Raw genomic sequence first — 25,971 nt, forward strand, 5'->3', positions numbered from 1 at the left:
TGATGGTTTCGTCACACTGCCGACTCATGTTCATCTTGGAGTCCACTAGGACTCCAAGATCCCTTTCCACTTCCGTGCCACCCAGCAGGTCATTCCCTAGGCTGTAGGTGTGCTAGACATTTTTCCTCCCTAGGTGCAGCACTTTGCATTTCTCCTTGTTGAACTGCATTCTGTTGTTTTCTGCCCACTTGTCTAACCTGTCCAGGTCTGCTTGCAGCTGTTCCCTGCCCTCCAGTGTGTCCACTTCTCCCCATAGCTTTGTGTCATCTGCAAACTTGGACAGAGTACATTTCACTCCCTCGTCCAAGTCGCTGATGAAGACATTAAAGAGTATCGGTCCAAGGACTGAGCCCTGCGGGACCCCACTGCCCACACCCTTCCAGGTCGAAGCCGACCCATCCACCACGACTCTCTGGGTGCGACCTTCCAGCCAATTCGCCACCCACTGGGCTGCGTAGTCATCCAAGTCACAGCCTCTTAACTTGTTCACCAGTATGGGGTGGGATACCGTATCAAAGGCCTTCCTGAAGTCTAAGTATACGGCATCCACCCCTCCTCCTGTGTCCAGGCATTTCGTAACCTGGTCATAAAAAGAGACTAGATTAGTCAGGCATGATCTGCCTGCTATGAACCCGTGCTGGTTTCCCCTCAGCATAATTTGTCCTGCTGGGCTCTCGCAAATGTGAGCCTTGATAATTTTTTCAGTTGGATACTAAAGTCTGTTCATTAAATTAATTTTCAACCTCTGTCTACTATGCCTTTAAGAGACTTTTCCTCCTTGACGGACAGACAAGGCCCCAGACAGAAACAGCTAGCACACACAAATTTCCACAAAAATCAATGAGCTAAGCCTTGCTTTTTCTATCAATAGGCATTTGGTCCTGGTTTCAGAGCAGGATGAAACCAACTGTGTGTGGAAAATGCTTGGATCTCTTGCAGACGGCTCTCAACTGCCTGCAGCATCACACCTTATTAGTACCTTAAACACACACAGCTGCATTAACTAGGTCTTTTATTATAAAATACTTAGCAGTATCATTGAAGCAGAAGTAGGCTTGGCTTTATACTTTTAACAGACTTGTCTTTGTCCTTAAAGTATTTCAAGATGAATAAACTTAATTTGAAATAATTTACAGTCCTTTGATTCTCACATTACTGATTTGAATATTTGTTATGATGTTTCTAATTAGATGAGTTTGACAGTGGATTTTTCCCTTCCCCATTCACTGACACACTCACCTGTTAGCATAATCTCATACAAAATACTCAATTGTATAAGGCAGTAACTTCGGTAAGAACAAGAGATGCCAGTGAAATACCTTGTTTCAGTTATTAAAATAATTACTGGTGTAATTTCACTGTAGACAACTGTACTAAAGGCAATGAAGGGCAGGCCACAGTTAAAAAGCTACATTTGCATTTCCAGTGCAGGTCCAATTTTGGCTCAGTTTCCAAACTGACAGGTTAAAATGACAATATTGGTGGAATTGTCCTAGCAAATTTAAGTAAATAAGGTGCGGATTGTTGATGCATCAGACAAATGAAGATACAACAATAGATAAGAGGTGTATCAAGATACAGAAGGGATTGCTGGCAAGGGGAGGGAAGAAACTGTTGAGAACAGTAGTCCAAGAGACAATATTATTGCCTTCTGTGCCCAATCAGCTAGGGAATTAACTGCAGTCAGTAAGAATGTCTGCATGCCAGTGCAAGAAGTATGGGCAACAACATGGAGGATTGTGTACTAGAAGATACAAAAATGTCAGACTTGATGTTACAGGGAAAAATGTGGTGGAATGGCAGTTATGACAAACACGGGTATGAACGGACATGTACAATTCAGGAAAGACAGAAACAAACAAACAAACAAACAAACATCACAAATTAATTATGTGAATTATATAGGGATAATGGGTAGGGATGAGAGATAATAAAAGTATGGCCCCAAAGTTAGATGGAATACTTTGCCTCAGTTTTCACAAAGCAAAAGGATGTGCAATGTGGGGACAAAAGATACATGGCTAATGGGATGAGGGAATAAAACTGCAAGTTACTACAGCAAAGGTGGAAAGCAAATACAAATCTCAACACACTCAAATTCAGAGGGGGAGGAAGGGTAGAAAAACAGATCCTCTTCATCCATAAATCTGAATGAACTGGCATAGGACACCACAGGTCTGATAGGATGGATTTTTAGTGCATGATCAATTTAGGGATGGTATCACTTGGTTTGAGAATAGCAAAAAGTATTTTCCAGACAAAGGATGTAGTTATCTCCTCTAGCTGAACTTCAGTTAAGCATTTGATGTAGTGCCACAAGGGAAGCTATTAAACTGGAAAAGATGAAGGTTAGAAAAATAAGGAACTGGCTAAAAAAGGAAATGACACTGAGCTGTGCTGAAAGGGAAACATCAGGATGGAGGAGACTACTAACAGAACTTCTCAAGGATTAGTCTTGGGACCAATCTTGTTTAATATCTTGATTAATGATTTGCAAAAAAAAGGTAGGAGTGTGCTGATAAAAGTCAGGAAGCATTAACAATAGAGGAAAACAGGGCAACCTTGAGGACTGAAATAACAGAAAAAATAGGATGAAATTCAATAGCGCAAAGGGCAATGTCATACATATGGGGAGCAGTATGAATATCTGCTGTAAGCTATGAATTCATTGCTTAAGATAAGCAGGGTGGAGGAGCACCTGGGGTACCAGTTGATCACAGGACAACTATCAGTTGCCAATATGATGCAGCCTTGAAAGACAAAACGTGGCCTTGAATATATGGCACGAGACTTTTTCAGCAGAAGGAAAGATTAAGGCCACTGTGCAAGCCACTAGTGAGATTTCAGCTGAAATGCTGTACCATGTACAATGCTGGTCAGACCTATTCATAGATTAGTAAGCATTAGGGTTGGAAGGGACCTCAGTAGATCATCGAGTCCAACCCCCTGCCCTGGGCAGCAAAGAGTGCTAGGGTCAGACGACCCCAGCTAGGTGCTTGTCCAGTCTCCTCTTGAAGCCCCCAAGGTAGGGGAGAGCACCACCTCCCTTGAAAGCCCATTCCAGATTCTGGAATCCTTTACTCTGAAGAAATTCTTTCTAATGTCCAACCTAAATCTGCTCTCTGTCACTATGTGGCCATTATTCTTAGCAATTCAGAAGAATGCAATCATATTAGAACAGATGCAGAGAAGGGTCTTCTTGGATGAGTAGACATATGAAGAGCCTGTCTTAAGATAAGGAGACTAAAAGGGCATGGCTTATTCAAGTCTACCAAAACAAAGACTGGGAGGGAATACAATTACTGTGTATAAATATAATCATGAAAATAAACATCAGAAGGAAAGGGGGGAAAAAGCCAAACACAAATATCCAGTCTGAAGGACAAAGTCAATACAAATACTAATTAGATTTACCAGTAACTGGCCATGAATAAGACTAGAAAATACAAAAAGGTTCATAACCATCAGAAAACTAAAATTCTGCAAAACATTCTCCCAACAGTAGTGGGGCTTTTAAGATGGTACTTGATCAATTTAGGGGTGGTGCTATAGGATATTTTTGCTTGCAACAGTAAGGGACTAAAACACTGTGACCCTGCAGATCCTTTCCAGTCTGTCAACCACAGTGTACTACTTAAGGACTGCTCCACAGCTGAAGATTAAAACACATTAGGACAGTGGTAGAGCCAGGAAGAACTGAGTGAGTTCATCAGGTCTGTGATGTATTAGAAGGCAGTAAAAGGACCAAGGAAGGAATTTATATGATCCTCTCCAGTGAAGTCATCCAGCAGAAGGATGTTTCTGTAGGCAGGGGAAAAATATTCTTTCACCAGTTTCTGATCAAGTTCAGATCTCATTCCAATCCTAAAGTCTCATAAACCCTTTTTTCCTGGAGACTTTAGGGCAGCCCCAGTCTAGCAGACACTATGAAATGGATTTCTTCTTTCAGAGAGGGGCTCCAATTTTGGGGGTCTAAAACAGCTCAGAGGATTGGGGCTGTTTTGCAGACCTTAAGTAGAATCCGAACTCTCCTCCAAAGGATACTACACCGGAGACTCATCATATATTATTCAAAAGCATGTACTGGCCTACTAAGGACTCCTCGATCAGGGGTCCTTTCTTGTGAAATGGTACACCTCTAACAAGGTCAAAACTAGACTTCAGTAAGAACACTGGACTTTAGAAAAGCAGACTTTGACTTTCTCAGGGAGCTGATGGGCAGGATGCTCTGGGAGGCCAGTCTGAGGGGAAAAGGAGTCCAGGAGAGCCGGTTGTATTTTAGAGAAACCTTACTGAGGGCACAGGAACAAATCATCCTGATGTGCAGGAAGACTAGCAAGTATGACAGAAGTCCAGTTTGGGTCAGCAGAGAACTCTTCACTGAGCTAATACACAAAAAAGAAGCTTACAAGAAGAAGAAACTAGGATACATGACTAGGGAGGAATGCAAGAGTACTGCTCGGGCATGCAGGAAGGAAAGGCCAAAGCACGTTTGGAGATGAAGCTAGCAAGGGACATGAAGGGCAAATAAAAGGGACATAATTATTTATGTCAACAATAGACAGATTAGGGAAAGTGTGGGTCCCTTACTGAATGCAAAAGGCAACCCAGTGACCAATGATGTGGAAAAGACTGAATTACTTAATGCCTTTTTCACCTTAGTCTTCACAGGCAAGGTCAGTTCCCAGACTAGTGCACCAGGCAGCACAGTTTGGGAACAAGATGAGCAGCCAACAGTGGCAAAAGAACAGGCTGGGGACTGTTTAGAAAAGCTGGACGTGGGGCCAGATGCAATTCACCCGAGGGTGCTAATGGAGTTAGTCAATGTAACTGCAGAGCTGCTGCCCATTATCTTTGAAAATTGTGGTGACTGGAAGAGGCTCCAGTTGATTGGAAATGGGCAAATATAATGCCTATCTTTAAGAAAGGGAAGAAGGAGGATCCAGGGAGCTACACACTGGTCAGCCTCACTTCAGTCTGGAAAAATCATACAGCAGGTCCTCAAGGAGGATAATATGATTAGAAACAGTCAGCATGGATTCACCAAGGCCAACCTGACTGCCTTTTATGATGAGATGACTGGCTCTGTGGATGCAGGGAAAGCAGTGGACATGATATACCTCGACTTTAGCAAGGCTTTTGATATGATCTCCCCAACGTTCTTGGAAGCAAGCTAAGAAAGTATGGGTTGGATGAATGGACTGTAAGGTAGAAAACTGTCTGGATCATCGGGCTCAGAGGGTAGTAATCAATGGCTCGATACAAGCTGGCAGCTGGTACCAGGTGAAGTGCCCTGGGGGTCAGTGCTGGGGCCAGATTTGTTCAATATTTTCATCAACAATCTGGAAGATGGGATGAAGTGCGCGCTCAGCAAGTCTGCAGATGACACCAAGCTCGGGGGCGGGGGGGGAGAGGAGTAGTAGATAAGCTGGAGAGTAGGGCTAGGATTCAGAGAGACCTTGACAAATTGGAGGATTGGACCAAAAGAAATCTCATGAGGTTCAGTAAGGACAAGTCCAAAGTCCTGCATTTAGGACAGAACAATCCCATGCATTGGTGGACCAACTGGCTAAGCAGCTGCTCCGCAGAAAAGGAATTGGGGGTTACAGTGGACAGAAAGCTAAATATGAGCCAATAGTGTGCCTTTGTTTCCAAGAAGGCTAATGGCATACTGGGCTGCATTAGTATGAGTGTTGCCAGCAGGTCTAGGGAAGTGATTCTTTGCCTCTATTCAACACTGGTGAGGCTACATCTGGAGAACTGTGTCCAGTTTTGTGCCCTCTCCCCTTACAGAAAGGATGTGGACAAATGGAGAGAGCCCAGTGGAGGGCAATGAAAATGTTTAAGAGGCTGGGACACATGACTTATGTGGAGAGACTGAGGGAACTGGGATTATTTAGTCTAGAGAAGAGAAGACAGAGAGGATTTAAAAGCAGCTTTCAACTACCTGAAGGGGGGTTCCAAAGAGGATGGAGCTAGATTGTTGTCAGTGGTGGCAGATGACAGAATAAGGAGCAATGGTCTCAAGCTGCAGCAAGGGAAGTTTAGGTTAGATACAAGGGAAAACTTTCTACAAGGAGGGTAGTAAAGCACTGGAACAAGCTACCTAGAGAGACTGTGGGATCTCCATCCTTGGAGGTTTTTAAGACCTAGCTAGACAAAGCCTTGGCTAGGATAAGAGAGTTGGGGATGGTCCTGCTTTGAGCAGGGGGTTAGACTAGATGACCTCCTGAGGTCCCTTCCAACCCTAATTTTCCATTATTCTAATTACTGCTGTGGTAGTCTTAAATAAAATATAATTAAAAAAATAAATCAATAAAAATTGAAATGTAGTGAACGTTGCAGACACATGATTCTGAGTGCACAGATAAAGCACAAAATGTTACAACCCCATTCAGATGAGCATTGCAGCAGACCACTGGCAAAACTGATAATTTGGATTTATGGAACAAATGTCCTTCTCCTTGACAAACATCTTAACTGGAAGGTTATTTTATTATAGTGTCTTGATAAAGCTAATTATTACAAAGTGTCCCAAGGTCCTGAGTGAGTGCATTTGTTATTTTTAACATACAACAAGCATAAGAAATAGATTACAGTACTGTCCCATCTTGATGTGCGACTTTAGTCATGCACTGATGCATGCAAGCGGTTTGCTATGAACATGGGCTTAATGATGTAAAGGTATCTTGAGAGATTATAACAAGCACATGTAATTTAAGAACATGCCAAGCATCCCCATTCAATTCCCGGCTCTCAAAAGAGAAAAAGGAGTTGCATGTGGTGTCTTTGGCTTGAAAGTAGTTTTCACTATTCAGAGTCATAACAGATAAAGCCAGTAGATTCAACTGTACGTATAGAAAGTAAGTCTAGAAGGCAGGGCATTTTGCAGTAATTCAAAGCCAGTTCCTTCTGCAGCTGTTATGGCCACTCCTGAGGACCGGTTACAGTAATGGAGTGTTCTGTTCAATTCAGGTTCTTTATAGCAAGCTCCTTGCCATGGCACTCAATACTCCCTGTCAAATCCACACAGTGTGAAAGTTGGTATACATTACCTCAGCTGGGCCAGAATTAAGATTGTAGCTGATTTTTTAAGTGCAACTCTGGGTAAATGTAGAATTCTATACTCATCTCTAAAAGTCACCTTTTTTATGGCAAGATGCTTGACAGTTTACATACACATAAAATATTTATGCACTTTCAATTTCAAATGATTTTGTATGGGACTATGTCAGCATATTTTTACTATATATAATGGTATAGTACTATGTATATATGTATAGATATACACACACGCACATATATATATAAAGTATATGTATACATGTATATGTATTTATGTGTACACACACACTTACACATACACAGCATACTACAGATGAAGTGTGTGTAAGAACAATGGCTAGAAAAATAAATTATTAAACAGAAGCAATATAAGCTTGCATTCAGCAGTGTACAGACTATAGCAAAATGATACAGATGTGTTTCTTACAGAAAAAATGGATTCATGTTTTTATTTAATTTGAAAACTCTATTTTGTGATTAAGCAATTAGGGATGGAAACATAATATACACGCATACACACAAAAGGGAAGAGTTACAGTTGCAAGTGGACACCATTCAGCACACTTCCTCCTTTTCATTGCACCCAGATGATCAACTACATTTTTCTAGAGCCTGTCTGAGGGGAAATAAACCTTGAATCTGTGTTAATCGGCTCTGGCTTAGTCCATGTAAGACATGAGTCATGCTGCTTATAGGAGGGAAGCTGCCTGAAAAGACAGTGGTACTATCTGCCCTAAAAGGTAGCCATACCATTTAAGAATATTGATCTATTAATTCTACTGAATCCCCAAATTGTCTTAGTTGTCCAGGAAATAGCAGAAGGCAAGTGTGGAAGTATGGTGCTATTACAGGGGGAAAAATGGTATTGGGTATTTAATTTCATTCAAGGACTGGTGATCTTTAAGCAAGTAATTCTTAACCAGGGTGCTGCAGTACCCTAGGATGCCTTGAAAACTTCTGCAGGACGCCACTTAATGTTAGCCCCATTAGGTGTGCAAACACAATTCACAAGATGAACTGAGAGATAGCAGATTGGAATCAATAGTGCTAAAAACATTCTGACTTGTTGAGGTTTTCCTAGTTCTTTGCAACAAGAAAAAAATGCTTTGTTTTTTTTTTCCCCATAGTCAAAAATTGAGGGGAAACAAAGACCTGACATTTTCTGAGGGGTGACCTGAGTCTAAAAAAATTGAGAACCACTGCTCTAAGCTAACAAATGTCACTTCCTAGATACTCCCTTGCTTAATAACTTGTCAACCTTTAAAGAAAGATGTGCCAGAGCAGTCAAACAAAGGAGTTCTCTGCCACGAAACACGGCTGGATCTCTTCTGGGACATACAAAGGAAGTGGGAAAGGGTTTATTGAACAAAGCCTGGTTCCTTCTTGCCTCCATCTGCCACAGCCCAAACTCATGCTAAGACAGTCTGTAACTTTTGTTCATAAAATGGCTAAAAAATGTAACACAATCAATCCAGTGGTTCCACATAGAAAGGGCACAGCTGGTACAGTTTATGTTGGCAGGGGGGAAATATTATAGGGAAACTACTCCCACTGAAATAACTTCCAGATTGGCTATAAAGAAAACAGACCAATGCTGGAGGCAACAGAAATCCTACTCACAGTTTTCTCAGTAGGCTGAAGTGAGAAATTGTGCCGTGTCTTTGTTACACTTCCTTACTTTTGTCACCGGCTGTTTAAAGTTTAAGTACCACAGTATTCTTTTTCTATTGCATTTCCTGCTAAACGTGCACTCCTTTCAAGACCTTAGCACTAAGTGCAGAATACATTTCTTGGGTAATGACTGCAAGTGTTTTCAAACAGGATCATCAGTTCAAAATAAGTAAAGATGCAGCCAGAATGAAAGCTGTTAAAGAAAGATTGCTGCAGATTGCACAGCAAGAAAAGTCTCTAAAAGCAGGATCTCTTCTCTGTCTCTCTCTCTGTGGTAAGATCTCCTTTGAGATCCTGTTGAAGAAGACATTGTACATGTGGACAGTCTTGTCATGCCCACATCCTCATCACCTGCCCTGACAGGACTTGGAACTGGCACCTAGTAGCAGCAATACCTGGCACACCCTGTGCAACCTACCCAGTGCCAGAGAACTGGCAACTTCCAGAAGTGGCTGCTGCCCGGGGCCCTGGCCATGGGCACCTTTGTCTGCCATTTAGACCCCCACAATGTCACCAGCCTGTCCTTTCTGCAAGGAGGAGGTAGGAGAGACACTCTTCCATTCCTTCCTGGATTGCCTCTAGCTGCAGCTGCTCTTTGCTGCCCTCAGCAAGCACCCTCTTTGGCATGCTGGACTCGGACTTCTCTGAGACTGTGTACATCTTCTCTATCCCATACCAAGCAGCTAAGGGGAGCATGATCTGCCTGGCCAATTTCCTGCTGGGCCAGGCCAAGATGGAGACTGAAAATTCAGAGAAACCAGTTCACCAACAACACTTCCAACTCTAAAGCTTCTTTATCTGGGCACATGTCACATTTGAAATTGGACACTTCATCTTGCAATAAGATGCGGACCAGGTTGTGTCATGCTGGGCCATCAAGGGGGTGTTCTGCAAGGTGGAACATGGAAAGCTAGTCCTGTGTGTATAACTCTGGGAGGGGCATGGAGGAAAACGGGTTTCAATCTTTGGTGAAAGGATGTTTTCTGTCGCTGACAAGTGTTTTATGCTCAGCCCTTGGGAGGGCCATGCACCTTTCTACTTTTACCACTTGTTTTTAATATTTTTATAATAACTGTTGTAAAAAGTCAAAAAGTCTCTCTCTCAACCCAGTTTTTAAAAAATAGGATAATTGTGGCCAGACAGGAGGAACTGGCACTGAAAAGTTACCCATAAAACATCTACATCACTTCACTGTTTGTGATGTCCCCATGACAACCCACACACTGTAAGCATAACGAGCACTGCAAATGTTAAAGGAATGTGATCTGATGGTGTTTACAATATAAATGCACTAGACTGCAACTGCAATCTAGCTAGTTCAGATACTAGAAGTAGGAAAAATCAGTCTTCAGCACAAGTTTAGTTTCCAAAAGAAGCCAGGGTCTCAAGCCAGCTTCCTCAGGCTGCAGTGAAGCCTGGGTCACTACAGCTTCACTGACTGGTAACCTAGTTAACTAGATTAAAGCTGGTTCTCATACATTTGCTGCTGTCATAATTCTGACTGCAGTATAGGCATTTGTGAAGGATAATCTCCAAATCAGCACCGCAGATCTAGAATTAACATGGCACAGTCTCCAAATCATGGGTGGCCAGTTCATAATGTGCATGCCATAAGTGACACGGGCAACTTGTGTGTGGGGCGCATGGCAAATCAGGGAGGAAGCAGAAAAAACAGTGACTGATTGGAAAGGGAGCAGAAAGCAGAGCAACAGATTGAGCAGGGAGCAAAAAAAGCAGAGAAGAAGGCTAGGCATGGGAAGGGAATCACCGAGGCAATCTGGTTGGGCCCCGCTGCTCCAAGCGAAGACTAATTATCATATATGAGCAATGGTCAAGAAGCTGCAACAGAGTTAAGTTTCCATTGTCACTAATTTCTGAGTAACAATGCTGCCTGTTCCTCCAATCGAGCCCAGGGTAACAGACACATGGAACTTTGAATTTAGCATCTAAAAATCAATTACTTAGATTTTGCACAGATTATGAAGGGTTTTTACAAAACCTTGTTGTATGGAGGCTTAAAGACTTAATACTGTTTTAAGAAAAAGCACCTTCATTTATTTGAACATTCCCAAGTGCTGCTTCCATCCCAAATTCAACCACTGTTGATCACCCCATGAGAACCAAGCCAATGTAGCATACTCCAACAAGTAGACAATGGTGTTTTATATGCTAGCAGCAAATAGATTAGTAATGTATACGGTCAAAAAAACTTCTGGTTTAAAAGTAATCTAAGATATAAATAGAAGAGCTGATGGGGTGGGGGGAAGGGGATTTTGTTTTGGTTTAGGTAAAAGTTTTATTCAGCAACAAAAAAGGAAAAGAAAGTTTTGTTCCTTCCCACTCCAGACTGTCATTCACCAACCTGCAATATATGCTAAAGACAGACAGCATGTGCAAAGGTGAGCAAGCAGAAAAACCATTTGGACTTTGATGGTTTCACCAGGATGAACAAAGGTGGATAAAATGCCTCACATTAATGTACAAATGAGTGAGTCCATGTACCATACAAGCCAAAACAGAAGGCCCTGATCTCTTCATGTAGTATTTACACTTCAAGGCAGGACCTTTGTAGTCTGACTACCTTTGCTTGCTAGCCAAGCTATGAATGCAACAAGTTGTTTCCTTTTAGTAAGATGTAGCTGAATGCCAGGAAAGCCAGCCTTACAGAAAATGGTGCCCTGGGAGAACTTGTATTCCCTGCCCCCCCACCCCACGTCAGCAGCACTCCTGCAGGCACAGGCAGACAGGCAGGGATGCAGGGCACATAGTCCAGCAAGGAGACAGAGCTGCATGGTGGATAGTGCGCCAGGCAGGCAACAGGGGGCAGACTCTGTTGCTGCTGCATGAGAACAAGGCAGGTGGACTGGAGCAGGTGCCACCCCATGACACTGCCTGGCCTGGCTCCTCCTGAGCAGCAGCTAGAGGCAGTGAGGCAGGCTGGGCTGGGCACCCCTCCTGTCTGGGGTGGGGATTGGCCAGGGCAGGGAAGGAGGAGAACGCTGCTGCAAGCATGGGGCTGCTCATGTGTGTGTGTTTGGCAACCCCCTGACCATGGCATCCTGGGCGACTGCCCACCCATAAAGCCTTCTCTAAACAATAGCCTTGTCCAAACAGAGGTTTCCCTCCAATTCTGCCCCAGCACCAGCACTATGCTGCAAGCAGTAACACATTTAATAACCTCAGTAGAGGCATGAGGTATAGCCAGAAGAGGCAAATGTGTCCTGGCACAGCTGATCTGCTTGCTTGGGGTCTACAAACATCGAGACATGGGCCCCTGCTGTGCCCTGACTTAGGGAGCATGTCTGCAAGTGGGGGACCCCCACAGAGGTACCCCCACTTGCAGACGCACATCCTTAGCTGTGATACAGCAGGGTGATGTGGGGATTCCCAGGGTAGGGCAACAGATAGTGCACAGTCTGGGAATCCCCCTGCAGGATTCCTGGGGCATTCAGGATCAGGCCCCTGAAACCTCAGGAAGCACCTGTTTGGGGCAGCTGGAAAGCATGAACAGCCTCAGGCTGTCTGCACACTCCTGCCATAAGTAAACAAATATTGGCTGTGAAAAAGGCAGCACAAACTATGCATGGGAATCATTACACTTGCAAACTAGGGTATTTGTGGTGTGAAAAAGGACAGACATTTGCTAGGGCACAAAGGCAACATTTGTTTGCAGAATTTGTGTTCCCCAACCACTCCTCTATCTTCCTTAAACAAGCCTCTACCAGGATTCTCCTGTTCACTTTGGTATCCCCCTACGCTAAAGGGCACCTATACACGTCCCAGACATCTCCTCCGACATATGCTAATTAGCATGTGCTGGAGCAGACTTGATTAATTAAGACACTGGAGTATGCTAATTGGCATGCTCCAGCAGCCTCCAGAGTCATGTATTCAGCATCCCCACACTTTAAAATGGCAGTGAGGGGAATTTAACTAAAGTTCGTTGGACGAGCTTTAAAGCACCCCTGCCGCCATTCTGAAGATGCTGAATACATGTGACACTGTGGGCACTGTAATTGGAGCAGCTCTAATTAAAGTGCCTCCCCCCGCCTCTACGCTGAAGTATGTGTAAAGAGGCCCCAAACAGTTTTGGACTGGCTCAGGCTATCTAGATATGAAACATTGTTTAAACAGTCTAGCCTCCACCATGGACTGGCCAAGCTGTCTCAGGAGATGCACATGATAGAACAGAAAGTCAATTTCACGAAGTGCCTTTCCTGAACGCAATGCTATAATCTACTCCCCAGCTCCCAGCACGGCAGACCTTCATGACCCTACCTCCAAGCACGAACACTGCTGCTATTCTTTAGACATACTTTTGGAGCCAACTAAAACTGCCTAGCTAAAACAGAGTAAGCCTGAACAAGTGTTTAGAAATAGCTTGGGTAACTCTTTCAGCTCCAGCTAAAGAGGTGCCTTTTACCGATCCACCCTCTTTCCAGTAAATCAACTCTCTCATTTATCCTTAATTTTTCACTAGCCAATTCCTTATGTGCCTGCATGTTTCTCATGATGATCCCATCAAAAAGCAGCTATGCTGATAAAAGGTGGGGGGGAAAGCTGCTCACAGGTTTGTAAGTTTTCAAGTAATGGGCAAGCTTAAATATGTGCCAAGGCAGCAAGTACTGGTTCCTTGCTAAAGGTAATGCAGAGCCAGAGTGAATGCCCCAGTTGCTGGCAATAAGATGCATCCTGAGAAATCCTGAAGAGGCAGCAAATTCTAGCTCTGTGTGGTTCACATCCTATGGCCGTTCTCAATGGAATGGGTAACAATTGCAATGACTTGGCCAGATTCCAACTCAGGAAGTGATCTTTTCCCTCCCCAAATTCCCACTGCAGTTTGATGGAAACATTGTTACTCTTTACTTCCTTTCCAAAATTGCTTCACAATATTTGTTTGCACAGATGGATGTGTTCCCTACCACCCCAGATGTGGTTGCACTTCTGTGACAGGTGAAGAAATCCGTATTATTACAATCATCTATTTCTGTACATTCCCAAAGTTCATTTGCCTGCTTCCGGCAGGTGGGTGCTACATGCAAGAAAAACTATGAAACCATCAGCTGTCAGTATCTCGGTATTTAGATCAGTAAGTTTAAAGCACCTACCTTGTGTAGCCCAGAAAATGCTGACAGGTGCGGAAGGTACATCTTTGCTTTTTACCCAGCTGTTGTTGCGATGCCTGATCCAGGCAGAGATGACACAGTAATAATCCCCTCGGTCTGTTTCAGATGTCCACTGGATTCGTAAACTGAAGGTATCCACAGCCTGTTTAGAGAAAATAATTTCTCCATTCTCTGCCCGTTGTCTGCTCCCATCCCCAACCAGTAGCATCCAGTCTGCATCCATAGTACCAAGTAGTTCATCTGTCACCACATCATCACTGCGTATATATGGCCTGTAGTACCAAGAGACTGTAAAACGTATGTTTCCTTCTTCTGTGTTCTGTGCATTCGTAATCCTGCACTCCAGTTCTGTGGGATCATCTGAGAACTTGGGTGCTTTAGAAGCATTCAGAAGTACCTGGTAGTCAGGGTCTATAGATGAATGGAGAAAATGGGAAGAAAGCCAAACGTATAAGGCTAGGGTCAACAAAGCAAGAGAATGCAAATGGCAGAGTAACCATGCAAGTGCATTTAAGATTAGGGATGGCAATCCCTACACACAACAGCACCTGAGACAAATACAAAGGACCAGAATATAATGTCTTACCTGTAAAAAGTAAAACACCAGAAACATAACCCAATATTTTCCAACAGCCGCATTTTATTTTAGGTATCTAACCTGCATGCTGGCCTTGATTTTTAGTTCACATATACTTGAGCTAGAACAGAGTCCAGCTCTTCAGAAAAACCAGGTCCAAAACATCTGAACATGCAGAACCTAAGAAATATTACTATTTCCTTCTATGTTCTGTCCATAGCACCCCAGATTTTGATAACCTTTTACACTTTCCCCCAAAGTTCAGATTAATATGTAAAATGTAAGAGCTTGCCATCATGGTGTTTCAGAGAAATTGGTTAATGATACCCCATGCCTCCAGGATAAAAAGACCATTTCCACTGCCAGAAGTGATACTATCAGTCCTATCCCTTGTAGAGCACCATATACATGACCCCTACAGAGGGCATCTTCCAACAAGAGGTACTAAAAGTATCTCCTGCCTTGGCACTGTACAGTGCCTACATAATTGCAACGTTAAGTACAGCAGGCACCAGAACATCTTCAGCTGGCTGACAAACACCAACGACACAGGTAAGAAAAGCAACTTGGAGTTTTAACTGGAAAGTGATTACAACCCCATACAGGTCACAAAACCTCAGAGGAAACGAGTGCCTAAGTTCAGAGGTTAAAAACTGAGCACCTGTATTTAAGGCTGAAATAGCCAGTTGTCCTAATCCTGGAAAGTATAGAACAGTTGTATGACCTTATTCTCTAGCAGAACAGAGAGACAGCAAAATAAAGAGATTACTGTAAGACTCTATTAGCAGCAGATTCTGACAAAGGAAATGAGTGCTCATTTGCCTGTAATAAAATGATTTTTCCTGCGTTGCCTTTTACAGCCTAGCCTTGCTTTATGACTAATACTTCCACCACGATTGTGTGTTATAAATTTTATTCTTTGCTTCTCCTTGTAGCTGATATTTTTCTTCCCTTTAGCAAACAGTCATTGTAACTACAATTAGGTCAGAGAAAGAAATAGAGGCTAAAATGTACCTACCTCTGAAGCATAATACAAAATCAACCTTAACAAATCTACTGTGAGATAAACCTTAGACTAGCAGTTCTCAACCCTGGTTCAGAATCACTGCCTTAGACCCTTTTGTGTGCAGGTGTTAGCAGTCTTAGGGTACATTTGATAGCAGTGGTACCACTTAAAAAGTACTTGGCCTGCATCTGGTCAGGCAATTATAGAGAAACCTTCAACAGTTGCTATTTTTGATGCAGCATCTTTACTACAGCCAACCATGGGGGCCACTAGCAGAGTCTACACATTACTTAAATAACTGCTTCTTTGCCAACTTAAATAAGAGGTAAAAATGTTGGTAACCAGCCTATATTAGTGCTTCCACAGCTTCTAGTAACAGCAACTCTGAGACATCTCCATTGATTATGAACATCAGCCAGACCTTAAAAAACATCCACAAGATCCTTCACTATAACAGGATCATTGGTAAGTGACAGCAGCCACAACCACTCACACCTTCTTTCTGGGAACTAAATCCTCTCTAATCCTAGACAGTTAGACTGTCCTTCATATCCCCTTCACAGATGATAGCAGTTCTCAGGCCGTAATGCCACAGGATGTCACTCCAATAGGTAGTGCAATGTTCCCACCTCCTGCAAAGCAACAGGGGTTGAGGGGTTTAGAGGTACTGGGGGCACTGTATTGTGAGAGCATTATCATCAACTAAGTACCAATGTGAGTGAACATAAAGGCTGAAGTTTTTCTCAGGCCAGGAAATAGGACAAGGAAAGAGATGAAAAATTGGATTTCAGCTAATCACTTTAGCTTTATTTTATTGTATGTATTTATTTATTTTTGTAAGGAGAAGGATTGCTAGGGAGAAAGAGTTCTTGGCTTTGACAGCACCACTCCAGCTAGGCACTTCATACTGGCTGATGCTCACAGGCAGAGGATTTAGAAAGAAGAAAGGCCTGGCTGGATAAACCTCATTCCTCCACTCTGTCACCTGTCAACGAACAGCTTCACTGACAGTTAAATGACTTAATACCCCGCCAGCTCAGCTTCAAGCATGGAGGAAGGGGGTTAAGTAGAGAATCCAGGATGTGGTTTTTAGAACCTCATATGCTGTAAGAAACATTCCTCTTCCATTCCCTCTGTCCCCAAGCAATGCAATCCTGCTTGAAGAGTAGTTTTTACTGCTTGATTGTCCCCAAATAAATTACTGTTTGGTAAGAAAAGGACCAAACTTCCAAGCAGCCTACAGGATGCTTCAGTACAAAGGAAAGGTGTCGAGTCAAGTTTTGACCAGGTGATTGTTATGACCAAAAGATGATTTTAAAGGAAGAAACAGAGCACAGCAGGTTAGCACATACAACCATCTCTCCAAGGCACATGAGGACTATTTTCATAGATTTCATAGACGTTAGGGCTAGAAGGGACCTTGAAGATCATCATGTCTAGCCCACTGCCCCAGGGGCAGGAAGTCAGCCCAAGGTTTCAAATGCTAAAAGTTTGGAGAGAGACACAGAAGTGCCGATTGCCCCAAAAGTGCAGGTATATGGAAAGCAAGAAGGGTAACCACCAGGATCTCAGTAAGACTATCAGCCCTGTAACTTGGCATTTTACTTCTAAACCTGGGTTCAGAACCTAATCTAGGCTTCTTGACTTGCCTCTTTCTTCCCTCCTCCCCCACCTCAAGACTACCACCACTGACTAGACATTATTGTTATTCTCTGATTAAAAGAGACACTAAACTGAAACAGCATGGAGTGCTAAGCCAGGACTGAGGTATGCTGCACATCTGTAACTGGTACCAAGCTCACTCATGGCTGTAAAATAATCAGTGCCGTGTAGACTTTAGCAGGGATGAGGCAGAAGTGCCTCTTAACTCTGTCCAAAATACAGTTAGAAGCCATCAGGTTTCCAATAGCTGAAATCAATTACTTTATTATTATTATTCTTTGAGACAGTTGTGATATGTCACAACAAACTGGAAAATACACGGGTTTTTGAGGGCGGGTTTAGAAATTCTGCTTGGGTTTCATTTCTGATATCACTCCTGAAGAACTGTTGACTTCTCAGGACATCTGCGTAAAGACAGACTCTCCATAGCTGAAGAGTTCAGCCACGGTAACAAAGCAAAAGCTGGTAAAGTCAGTATCTGGTGTTGCATAAGACAGCAGGTTATCAGTCTAAATACAGATTCAGTCCTGGGGGGAAGAAGAACACTACTATCCTGCCCTTGTACATAAAGTGAGGTAAAGGAGCCCACTACATCCTTTCCTTCTCCAGTTTCTGATTTTACAACAAAATCCTGCCCATAAGAACAAACATCAGCTATGCAATGACGTGGCTTAGTAGCAACTGTAAATGTGCAAACAAGCATAAACTCCTTTGTATTATCATTGGGGTACCTTAGAACAATGTGCTCTTTAAAGAGTTTTATAAAAGGTAGCAAATGGAGAACAGTAATCTTGGTAAATCTATATTATTAGCCATCTGCCTTAACATGGAAGCACTTGCTGGGGCTGGGTTACTAAGCCACACTTTCAGAACAATTTGTTATAGGACAGTAAAAAATAAATAAATTAAATTAAAGAACCCCACAGATCATTATCAAGCTATTCAATGTGTGGCAACTCCAATTTTCACCAATTTATATAAGTTGCAATACAAGGCCTTTCAGCTTCTGGCAGGTCTATCACATGCCTTTATTCTAGAATACGTAATTAATAACAAAACTGAAAAGGATGAATGTGAACCATATTTCAAAAGGTATATGGCTCAAGACTCTCACATATATGGCCTTTGAGACAATGGAATACCCAGAAGAGACCTTGCAATGTCTTTGTCCTGTATACACCATGCTGTAATTGAACTAAGGAAAAAAATGGTTTATCTGTACAGAGTTTTTCAATAGAAGCACTCACCTAATGCTGTCACGACGACATTGACTGGTGCTGATGTTCTTTCCACCACCTTGTGCCAGCTCCTATTGTGCAATGGCACCCAGATAGTGGCTTGGCAGAAGTAGAAGCCAGAGTTTTCCACATCCACATCATGTACCAACAGGTGATAGGAATTTCCATCCATGCGACTCAGGCTGACAAAGGCAGAGTCGCTGACAACAGAATCACGGTCCCAACTCAGCAAAACCTGGGCATCAGACAAGGTAACACTGGGTGACTCACTGAAATACCATGTGACCTCTGCTTGGAAAATGCCACTTCTGTCTGTTGTGATGTTGCAGGTGAGGTCCAGAGAGTCTCTTTCAGTTACAGATGCGTTGTTTGTGATAAGGACCACATCTAGAGCTTGAAAAAATCAAGAGAAACACCCCACACAAGGTGTTAGTTTTTGACAGACTTGTGAAAGATCTAGTATCTTCTCCAAATCTAAAAGTACATAAATTCCTACAAACTGCTTGATTAATGACAAATTTATCAGGACTTTAATATTTTATTCCCAGCTCTGCCAGAGACTACCTGGGTGAGATTGGGCCAGTCAAAGTCCTTGCACCTACATTCCCAGAAGTAAGGGTAAATTTCCCAGGCTTATAATGGTGCCAACACACTCAGCAACTAAAGTCACACAAGTCAATCTCCACTGGAGTCAACAGGTGCTGCACTTGTTTCTATCAGAACACCAGTCAGTCACTTCTGTTTTGTGTTCCTCTGATGGAAGTCATATTCCTCCTAGTGTAGCTGTCATACAAACAGCCTTGGCTAAATCCTGAATTCCTGACCTACCTCAACACCATTACCAAGATTAGAAACAAAAGTTAACAGAAAGCAGAGCTACACTGCTACTTCTCTAATTTTAACAGTATCCAACACATGCTTGAAGACTTTACATTGCTACAACAGTGGCTTAGACATATTATCAGACTCCTCTCCTGGCCAGTGACTGTATTCAATCCCTATAACACATGCTATTCACATTCAAAAAAAGAGGTCTTTGAGATCCAAAATAACTGGCAGTGTTTTAGAAAAAGGAGATGGGAAGTAAGAAGTGAAGAGATGAGTTTAAAACATGCTATTTTTAACCTCATGGCACAAGATTCATGTGGTATCTTATCTTGTCCCCTTTTGTCTCTCAGCAATTTAAGTCTATTCACCTACTGCATACTGTCCAAGTACAAGCCTATGAGCTCTTTGGGTAGGGGCTGCAATGCCTTTTGTTTGTAAAATATGTAGTGCTCTAATCCTGACTGAAGTCTGCTGATTTTGCTAAACTAGCACCAGTGCTACGAATCAGTGGTCAAGTTCCCCCTTAACAGGAAGCTACATTTAAATGACAGATGAAGTGATTTCCATGTATGCACACTACAGCACTTTACTTACTGTTTGTAAAGCACTTTGTGATTTTTTTTGTAATGAAAGATGCTCTCTAAATTTAAGAATCAATCACTCCTTAAATTATTAAAGCTGTTATCTTTAAAACCAAGGCTTGCCCCTCTTCCAGTCTAACACCGCTTCTGACAGCACAAAAAAGTCAGTAAGCTCACTTGGTCACACAACAGCACTCACTTGTCAAGCTCCCATCACCTGCATGCCCCAAGTAATAATTCTGACAGGCAAGCAGACAGTTTGTTCCCCCCCTCCGCATTATAACTGTGACGTGAAAATTGACTAAGCCTCTCAATTCATAATGTAATACACTAATATCAAACGCAAGATTAGGACTCAATAACAAGGAGAAGCATAATAGGTTTTCCAAGAAACAAGCACCTGTCAAACACAAGAAATACCAGATATCTAATAAAGCAGAAATTTTTGTAAGGATTTTGCCCATACACATTCTCTCCTTAATGCTCTCTTTAAACTGTTATTATTGCAAAGTGCCTGAAGACCCCAATCGGATTATAAACCCATTACATCATGCAAACACATAGGAAGAGACAATCTCTTGTCCAGAAATCTTAGGATCTTTTCCAGGATCTTAGATAAGGCAATCATAATGACAGCCAATAGAAGGGATGGGAGCAATGGGGGGCCAAGGGAATAGCAGGAAGTTCAGGCAGTCATACAGCTAATTTGTATGCACCCAAAAGTGGTACTGGATCATTTGACATAGGAGGACAGGGGGCATAAAACTCTCATTTTACATAAAAAGAACACAACAGCTTTTAAATCCAAGGTGGCCAAAACATTCCCCAGAATATGCTATGCTCACCCTTGCCTTTAATGTGAAGGTACAGCCTATGCAGACTACAGGTCTGAGTACACAGTGCTCTCAAGTCCTAGCTGTCAGACCACATTACGTGGAGGTACACATATTATACACAGGCTATAACATTAATATTTTAGAGGTGGGACAAGATCCACTCCACTTGAGACAAGTTAAGAGAGGCCCTTGTGCTACCAACAGAACAGGCAGGTCTACAAATGACTGAGCTGAATGTGAAGGCCAAAATTATTTTTAAAAATCTGTCCCTGCTCAACCACCGTTTCTGGTGCCTGCCATTTCCATCTTTTATCCAACCAGTGAGATTCAACCCCATCCTGTTAATTCAGGTTATCCAGTAACTGAAAAACTTGACAAAGGGAGAATTACAGCCCCTGATCAGTACTCCCGGTCTATGGAGAGAAGTTGTGCCAACTGTGCTGTCTAGCATCCTCATCTTCTTGAGGAAGAAGGGGCAGGCTGATCCTGTCAAATCTCACAGACTAAGCAGTACTAGGACACTAAATCACATCCAAATTAGCTATCCAAACAGCAGTTCTGAGTTCTCCCTGTGGCGATTAAAGGATTTCAAAAGGCAGATGCCCTTACTGTCTGAACACTGCCTAAAATAATGTCATAATCGCACATTTCTAAGGGACCATCTTGTCTGCTTTTACACCCACTCAGTGATAAGATGCATTACCCGGGCTGCTACACACACACAGCCACACACTTTGCCAGGACTAGCAAATCTAGTCATAAAAGCTCTGGGCTGAGGATATCTGGATAGTCAGTGTCCAGGACTACAAGTATATGTTTCCCAAACATGCAATTTACAGCTCCTTAGTCGAGCATGCAGTAAGTACTTAGCAGAAAAACTGCTTCCCTACACCACTGCCAACATGGTACCACAAGTACTCCAAGAAAACTGAGGCAGCAAAATCAACACTGCAGAGCTGAAAAAATAAAAACATACTTGGAAATCACTGTTGCCTTTATTTTGTTTAACTAATTCGTTTTAGTATTTAATAGTATAAATGAGAAATACTTCAGACCTGCCACTGATGCACAACTACCTTTAGGGTGGAAAGGGGCATCTGTTTAACAGTACAGATCAACATCCACTGCAGTCTGAGACAGGACATGAGTATGTGGAAAGGTAAGTTTGAAGACACAAAATGCAAAGACCCAAGAAGGGCTGGGGGTAGGATACAGAACCAGAACACAAATGACTCTGGAGATATGTGACAGAATTAAAACCAGCCCTCAGGTGATCTGGATTTAGATCTTTTCTCTTGTTTAAAAAGATCAATCGATGTATTATCATGTATCAATTTATTGTTCTCCATCATGTTGCATAGACCCTGTCCCTAAGAAAGGAGAGAGCCAACAACATTATTTCCTACCACAGTTGAGGCGTTCCCAGGTGGCATCCAGGTTAAAATACTATCCAGCCTTTATCCTTCTTCTGCTCTTGCTAATTCACATGACCCAGATGTGGCAGGGAGGAAGATCAGTTTTAAAACATACACATCCCACACCACCCTGAAACACACCTGTCTGTTGGATCACCATGCTTGCTGTCTCCACACTCTTCTCCTGAATCTTCTGCCACAAACCATCTGTCCCTTTTACCCACTCGCTCACTAGACACCTGTAGGCACCTTCATCCACTGGCAGTGCCTGAGACACTGACAACCAGTAAGTGTCATTTGTTGCTGCATCGAAGCGTACGTCTCCGCTGTGGTAGCGCTCCCCATACTCAGGGCTGGAATGGAACTTGCCCTCGTGCGTCAGAGAAAGAACTTCCCTCCAAGATGGGCCACTCTTCACTTGCCAGGTAACATGTAGGTGAGTGTGCTCTGAAGTGTGGGTAGAAGCTGAACAGCATAAATCAAATGAGACTCCTTCAGACAGCCTGAGGGATGCTGAAGACTGGGTATTGCAGCGATTCACTTTTAAGCCATCAGCAATCACTAATCAAAGAAGAGATTATTATAAGCACACCAAACAATAAAAATTAGTCAACTAAAAAAGCCGCCTCCCCAACTCACGCTCCCCAAAAAATAAAAGAAGTGGTGATGATCAGGAATAAAGTTGGATGGCTGGCCCCAAATTTGTTATACATGGCATTTTGGCCAATCGTCTCTATATCCTTCCACGCTCCCCAAAATCACTCAAAATCATTCAAACACCGTTATTTTATCAAAGCAAGTCCCTACTGAAGTGCTCAGTCTGATGCCTACCCCCAGCCCCAAGTTCTGTCACTGACAGCAAAATCTAGATCAATAGGTTCGCTTCCAAATTTTGCCTATCAGTGGGAGCATCTATTCTACACATTCATTAATGTGCCATAGTTACTGTGCATTAAGTTTAGTACTTGGATTATCAAGTACTAAATCAATGAGCAGTCACTTGTGCTACTGCACAGTAGTGCCAGCACATGGTTTTTCAGTGATGCTAACTGGGAAGCAGCCTAATACTAGTGCACAGTAGTGTATTACCACGGGTTTTGCCTGGCACACTACTGTGCAGTGTTATAAGGCTACTGCACACTTAACGTCTTTTGTAGACGTGCTCAGTGTGCAAGACAATGCTATACATTCATTAAGGAAAAAAAAAATCCCCATTATCATGCTGCTGAAGGATATCAGGCTCTACAGATAAAGGAAAATTACTACTGCCTTAGTTGAAAACCCCTAGATGATACTCTCAGCTGTAAACATACCCGCTCCCTGTCTCCCATCCCTTTTATTCCCTTTCTCCTACTTATAATTTAGCCTTCCTGCTTCAACGTCTAGGAGGTTTACACTAGATTCTTCAGAGTAGTGGTACCTAACCTTTTTCCCTGTGGGCGAGATGGACAGTGCTCAGTCCATCCAAAGGCCAGATACAGCATGCAGGACAGTGAGGCAGGGCTCAATCTGGCCATGTGAGGTCAGGGAGCAGCCCAACCCCTATCCGGCCATGTTAGGTGGGGGTAGTGTGGCCCAGTCCTGATCTGCCCACACAGAGGGCGGGGAAGAGGGCATGGCTTTGCCTTGATCCAGCCATGTGAGGGGAGTTGAGGGGATCAGAAGGGGCACAGCCCAGCCTTAATGCAGCCACACAGGCTGAGGAAGAGAAGGGGGTGCAGCCTAGCCCCAATCCAGCCCTGAAGCATGGATCTGGAAAAGAGAACTGTCACAGACAATCTGTAACAGGGATTTAGGCAAAAACAGGGCCAACGACTATTCCCGGTATTGTACAGAAGCACAGAAGGTATTGGAATACCCAACAACATGTTTTCACTTGGTACCACTTATGAATACCCCTCACCCTTCAGAAATACCTTTCAGGTCAACTGTAGCATAGTAATTCCCCTGAACAGTAGCATCTGTGCTGGGGGTGGTGCACTTGTATTCTCCTTTGTCAGCTGGCTGAACATTTTTGATCACAAGTTCCACGGCGTCATTGGTATTCCGTCTCAGCTTGATCTCTTTGCTGTCAACCCGCTTTTGGTACTCCTCAGAGGTGAACGTGGTGTCCCAGGTACTGACTATGCGCACAAATTTACTTTCCTTCCAAAACTCCCACTCAAAGTTCTGTTCTCTGGGTCCATCATACTCACTAACACTGCAAGGAATCACCACCTCTGTGCCCTCTACTCGAATAAGGGGACTGGTGGGCACTCTGACAATACGTCCTCTGCAGAGAGCTAGGCAGAAAAAAAAAAACCAAAAACACATTTAGCGTAGAAATTAATATGTTGAATGAAATCAGGTGTCCCACTAGTCCAATTGGTTCAGGAGAACAAGAAGAAATGCACCTGTGTGCAAAATCATAATACAGTATTTACTTCAATATAAGACATACCTGATACAAGGTAACCCCACCCCCAATAATTAGATTTTATACATGGAAATTTTTTTAACTAATTATAATTTCCCAAGTATAGAATCCAATTATTGGAGGTCTGTCTCGAATGTGTCCCTTTCCTGCTGCTACAGCAGGGAAAATACATCTGGGAGATCAGGTAGCTCCTTTGCCCTCTGCTCCCCAGTTTCTTCGTCCTACAGCACCTTTCCACCTGCTTACTGTCAGACCCTGCTTTCCCTGAGCACATGGAAGCAAGGAGCCAATCTGAAAAGACTGACCTTCAAATAAACATAGCTATAGTAATTTGCACATACCCGTAGACTTAATTCATTCAGAATTGATGCATTTCATGTTTTTTGAAACAGCTGCAAGTTTTAACACAGGTACTGAATACACACACTTTTAAGTACACACACTTTTAAGTAGATGACAAGGTGCTACTTAGATATAGTTATGGACCACTGTAATTTGGGTTTCGGGGGATTTCACAGGAAAGCCTGAAATTGAGTGTTTCCCCCAAAGTCCCAGAAAACTGCGATTTGGCTGGAAACAGCCTGAAGCCACAGGGGGGAGGTGGGGGGTTTAAAGATTTCTGTGCCCACAGAGGGGCATGGGGCTGCAGCTGAGTTGAACTAGCTTCAGGAAGGAGCTGCCTTCGCAGCCAGGACGTGGCGCAGGAGGGAGTGCCATGTCACCATGGCTGCCAAGGTGAGGCACGGAGGCAGTGGCAAGGAGTTGTGCCCCCAGCAGTTGCCAGGCAGGCAGGGGGCACCTCACCTTGGCAGCCATGGCAACACAGCACTACCTCCTGTGCCAGCTCCCACCCACTGGAACTTTAGAGGTGCCTCCTGCCCAGAACTGGTCCAGCCTGTCTGCAGCCCCGTGCCCTGCTGTGGGCACAGAAATCTGGAGGGGGTACATGTGTCCCCCCACACATCACCTCTGTCCCTCGTTCCTCTGCCATGTCGCCTGTGCCCCCCACCCTACCCCTGTAAGCTTCCCTGGAGGGAGCTGGTCCCTACCATGCTACCTGCACATGCACATAACACCCCCTGCCTCCTGCTCCCCACAACCCCAAACAGCCCTTGCAGACTGGAACTCTGCCAGCCTGCAAGAGGAAACCTGTGGTTTCCTGCGTTTGTCTCTTTTACAGGAGAAAAATCCACGTTTTCCCACAGCAAATGGAAAACCTAGATCCCTGCTTATTGATTTCTCCTTAGATGCAAGTCTTTCCAAACTCATAACTTTTGTCACCCACTATCAGACCCTTTCTTTTCCTAATAAAACCTGAGATGGATTGACTTTACATGAAAACAGTCATCCAAATGAGGCTGAATCAGAGATTTACATGAACATACTGTCAAACCAAACATTATTGCTTATCACTGTTTGCTTAGCAACATTATCCATAAAGGAATTTCCACATTCCTGGAGTGTCAAGTGAAGTTCACACATTAAGAAACTCATTAAAATGAGGACATCCTACAAAGAGTCCAGAGAACAGCCATACGCATGATTAGAGG

The 25,971-nt window shown here is 43.3% G+C and overlaps 1 protein-coding gene across 1 annotated transcript in view; it reads right to left on the bottom strand.

Moving 5' to 3' along the window:
* Nucleotides 1-25,971, bottom strand: part of PTGFRN (prostaglandin F2 receptor inhibitor) — a 128,385-nt gene that overhangs the window by 47,543 nt on the left and 54,871 nt on the right. Inside the window, exons 2-5 of the mRNA XM_014517579.2 lie at nucleotides 23,922-24,287; nucleotides 22,147-22,566; nucleotides 18,355-18,738; nucleotides 13,845-14,273 (exon numbers count right to left, since the gene is read on the bottom strand). Of these exons, the coding sequence (XP_014373065.1) occupies nucleotides 13,845-14,273; nucleotides 18,355-18,738; nucleotides 22,147-22,566; nucleotides 23,922-24,287 (1,599 nt within the window). The remainder of the gene's footprint in view (nucleotides 1-13,844; nucleotides 14,274-18,354; nucleotides 18,739-22,146; nucleotides 22,567-23,921; nucleotides 24,288-25,971) is intronic.

The sequence above is a fragment of the Alligator sinensis genome, unplaced genomic scaffold, assembly GCF_000455745.1.
Source record: "Alligator sinensis unplaced genomic scaffold, ASM45574v1 scaffold19_1, whole genome shotgun sequence".
Taxonomy (NCBI): domain Eukaryota; kingdom Metazoa; phylum Chordata; order Crocodylia; family Alligatoridae; genus Alligator; species Alligator sinensis.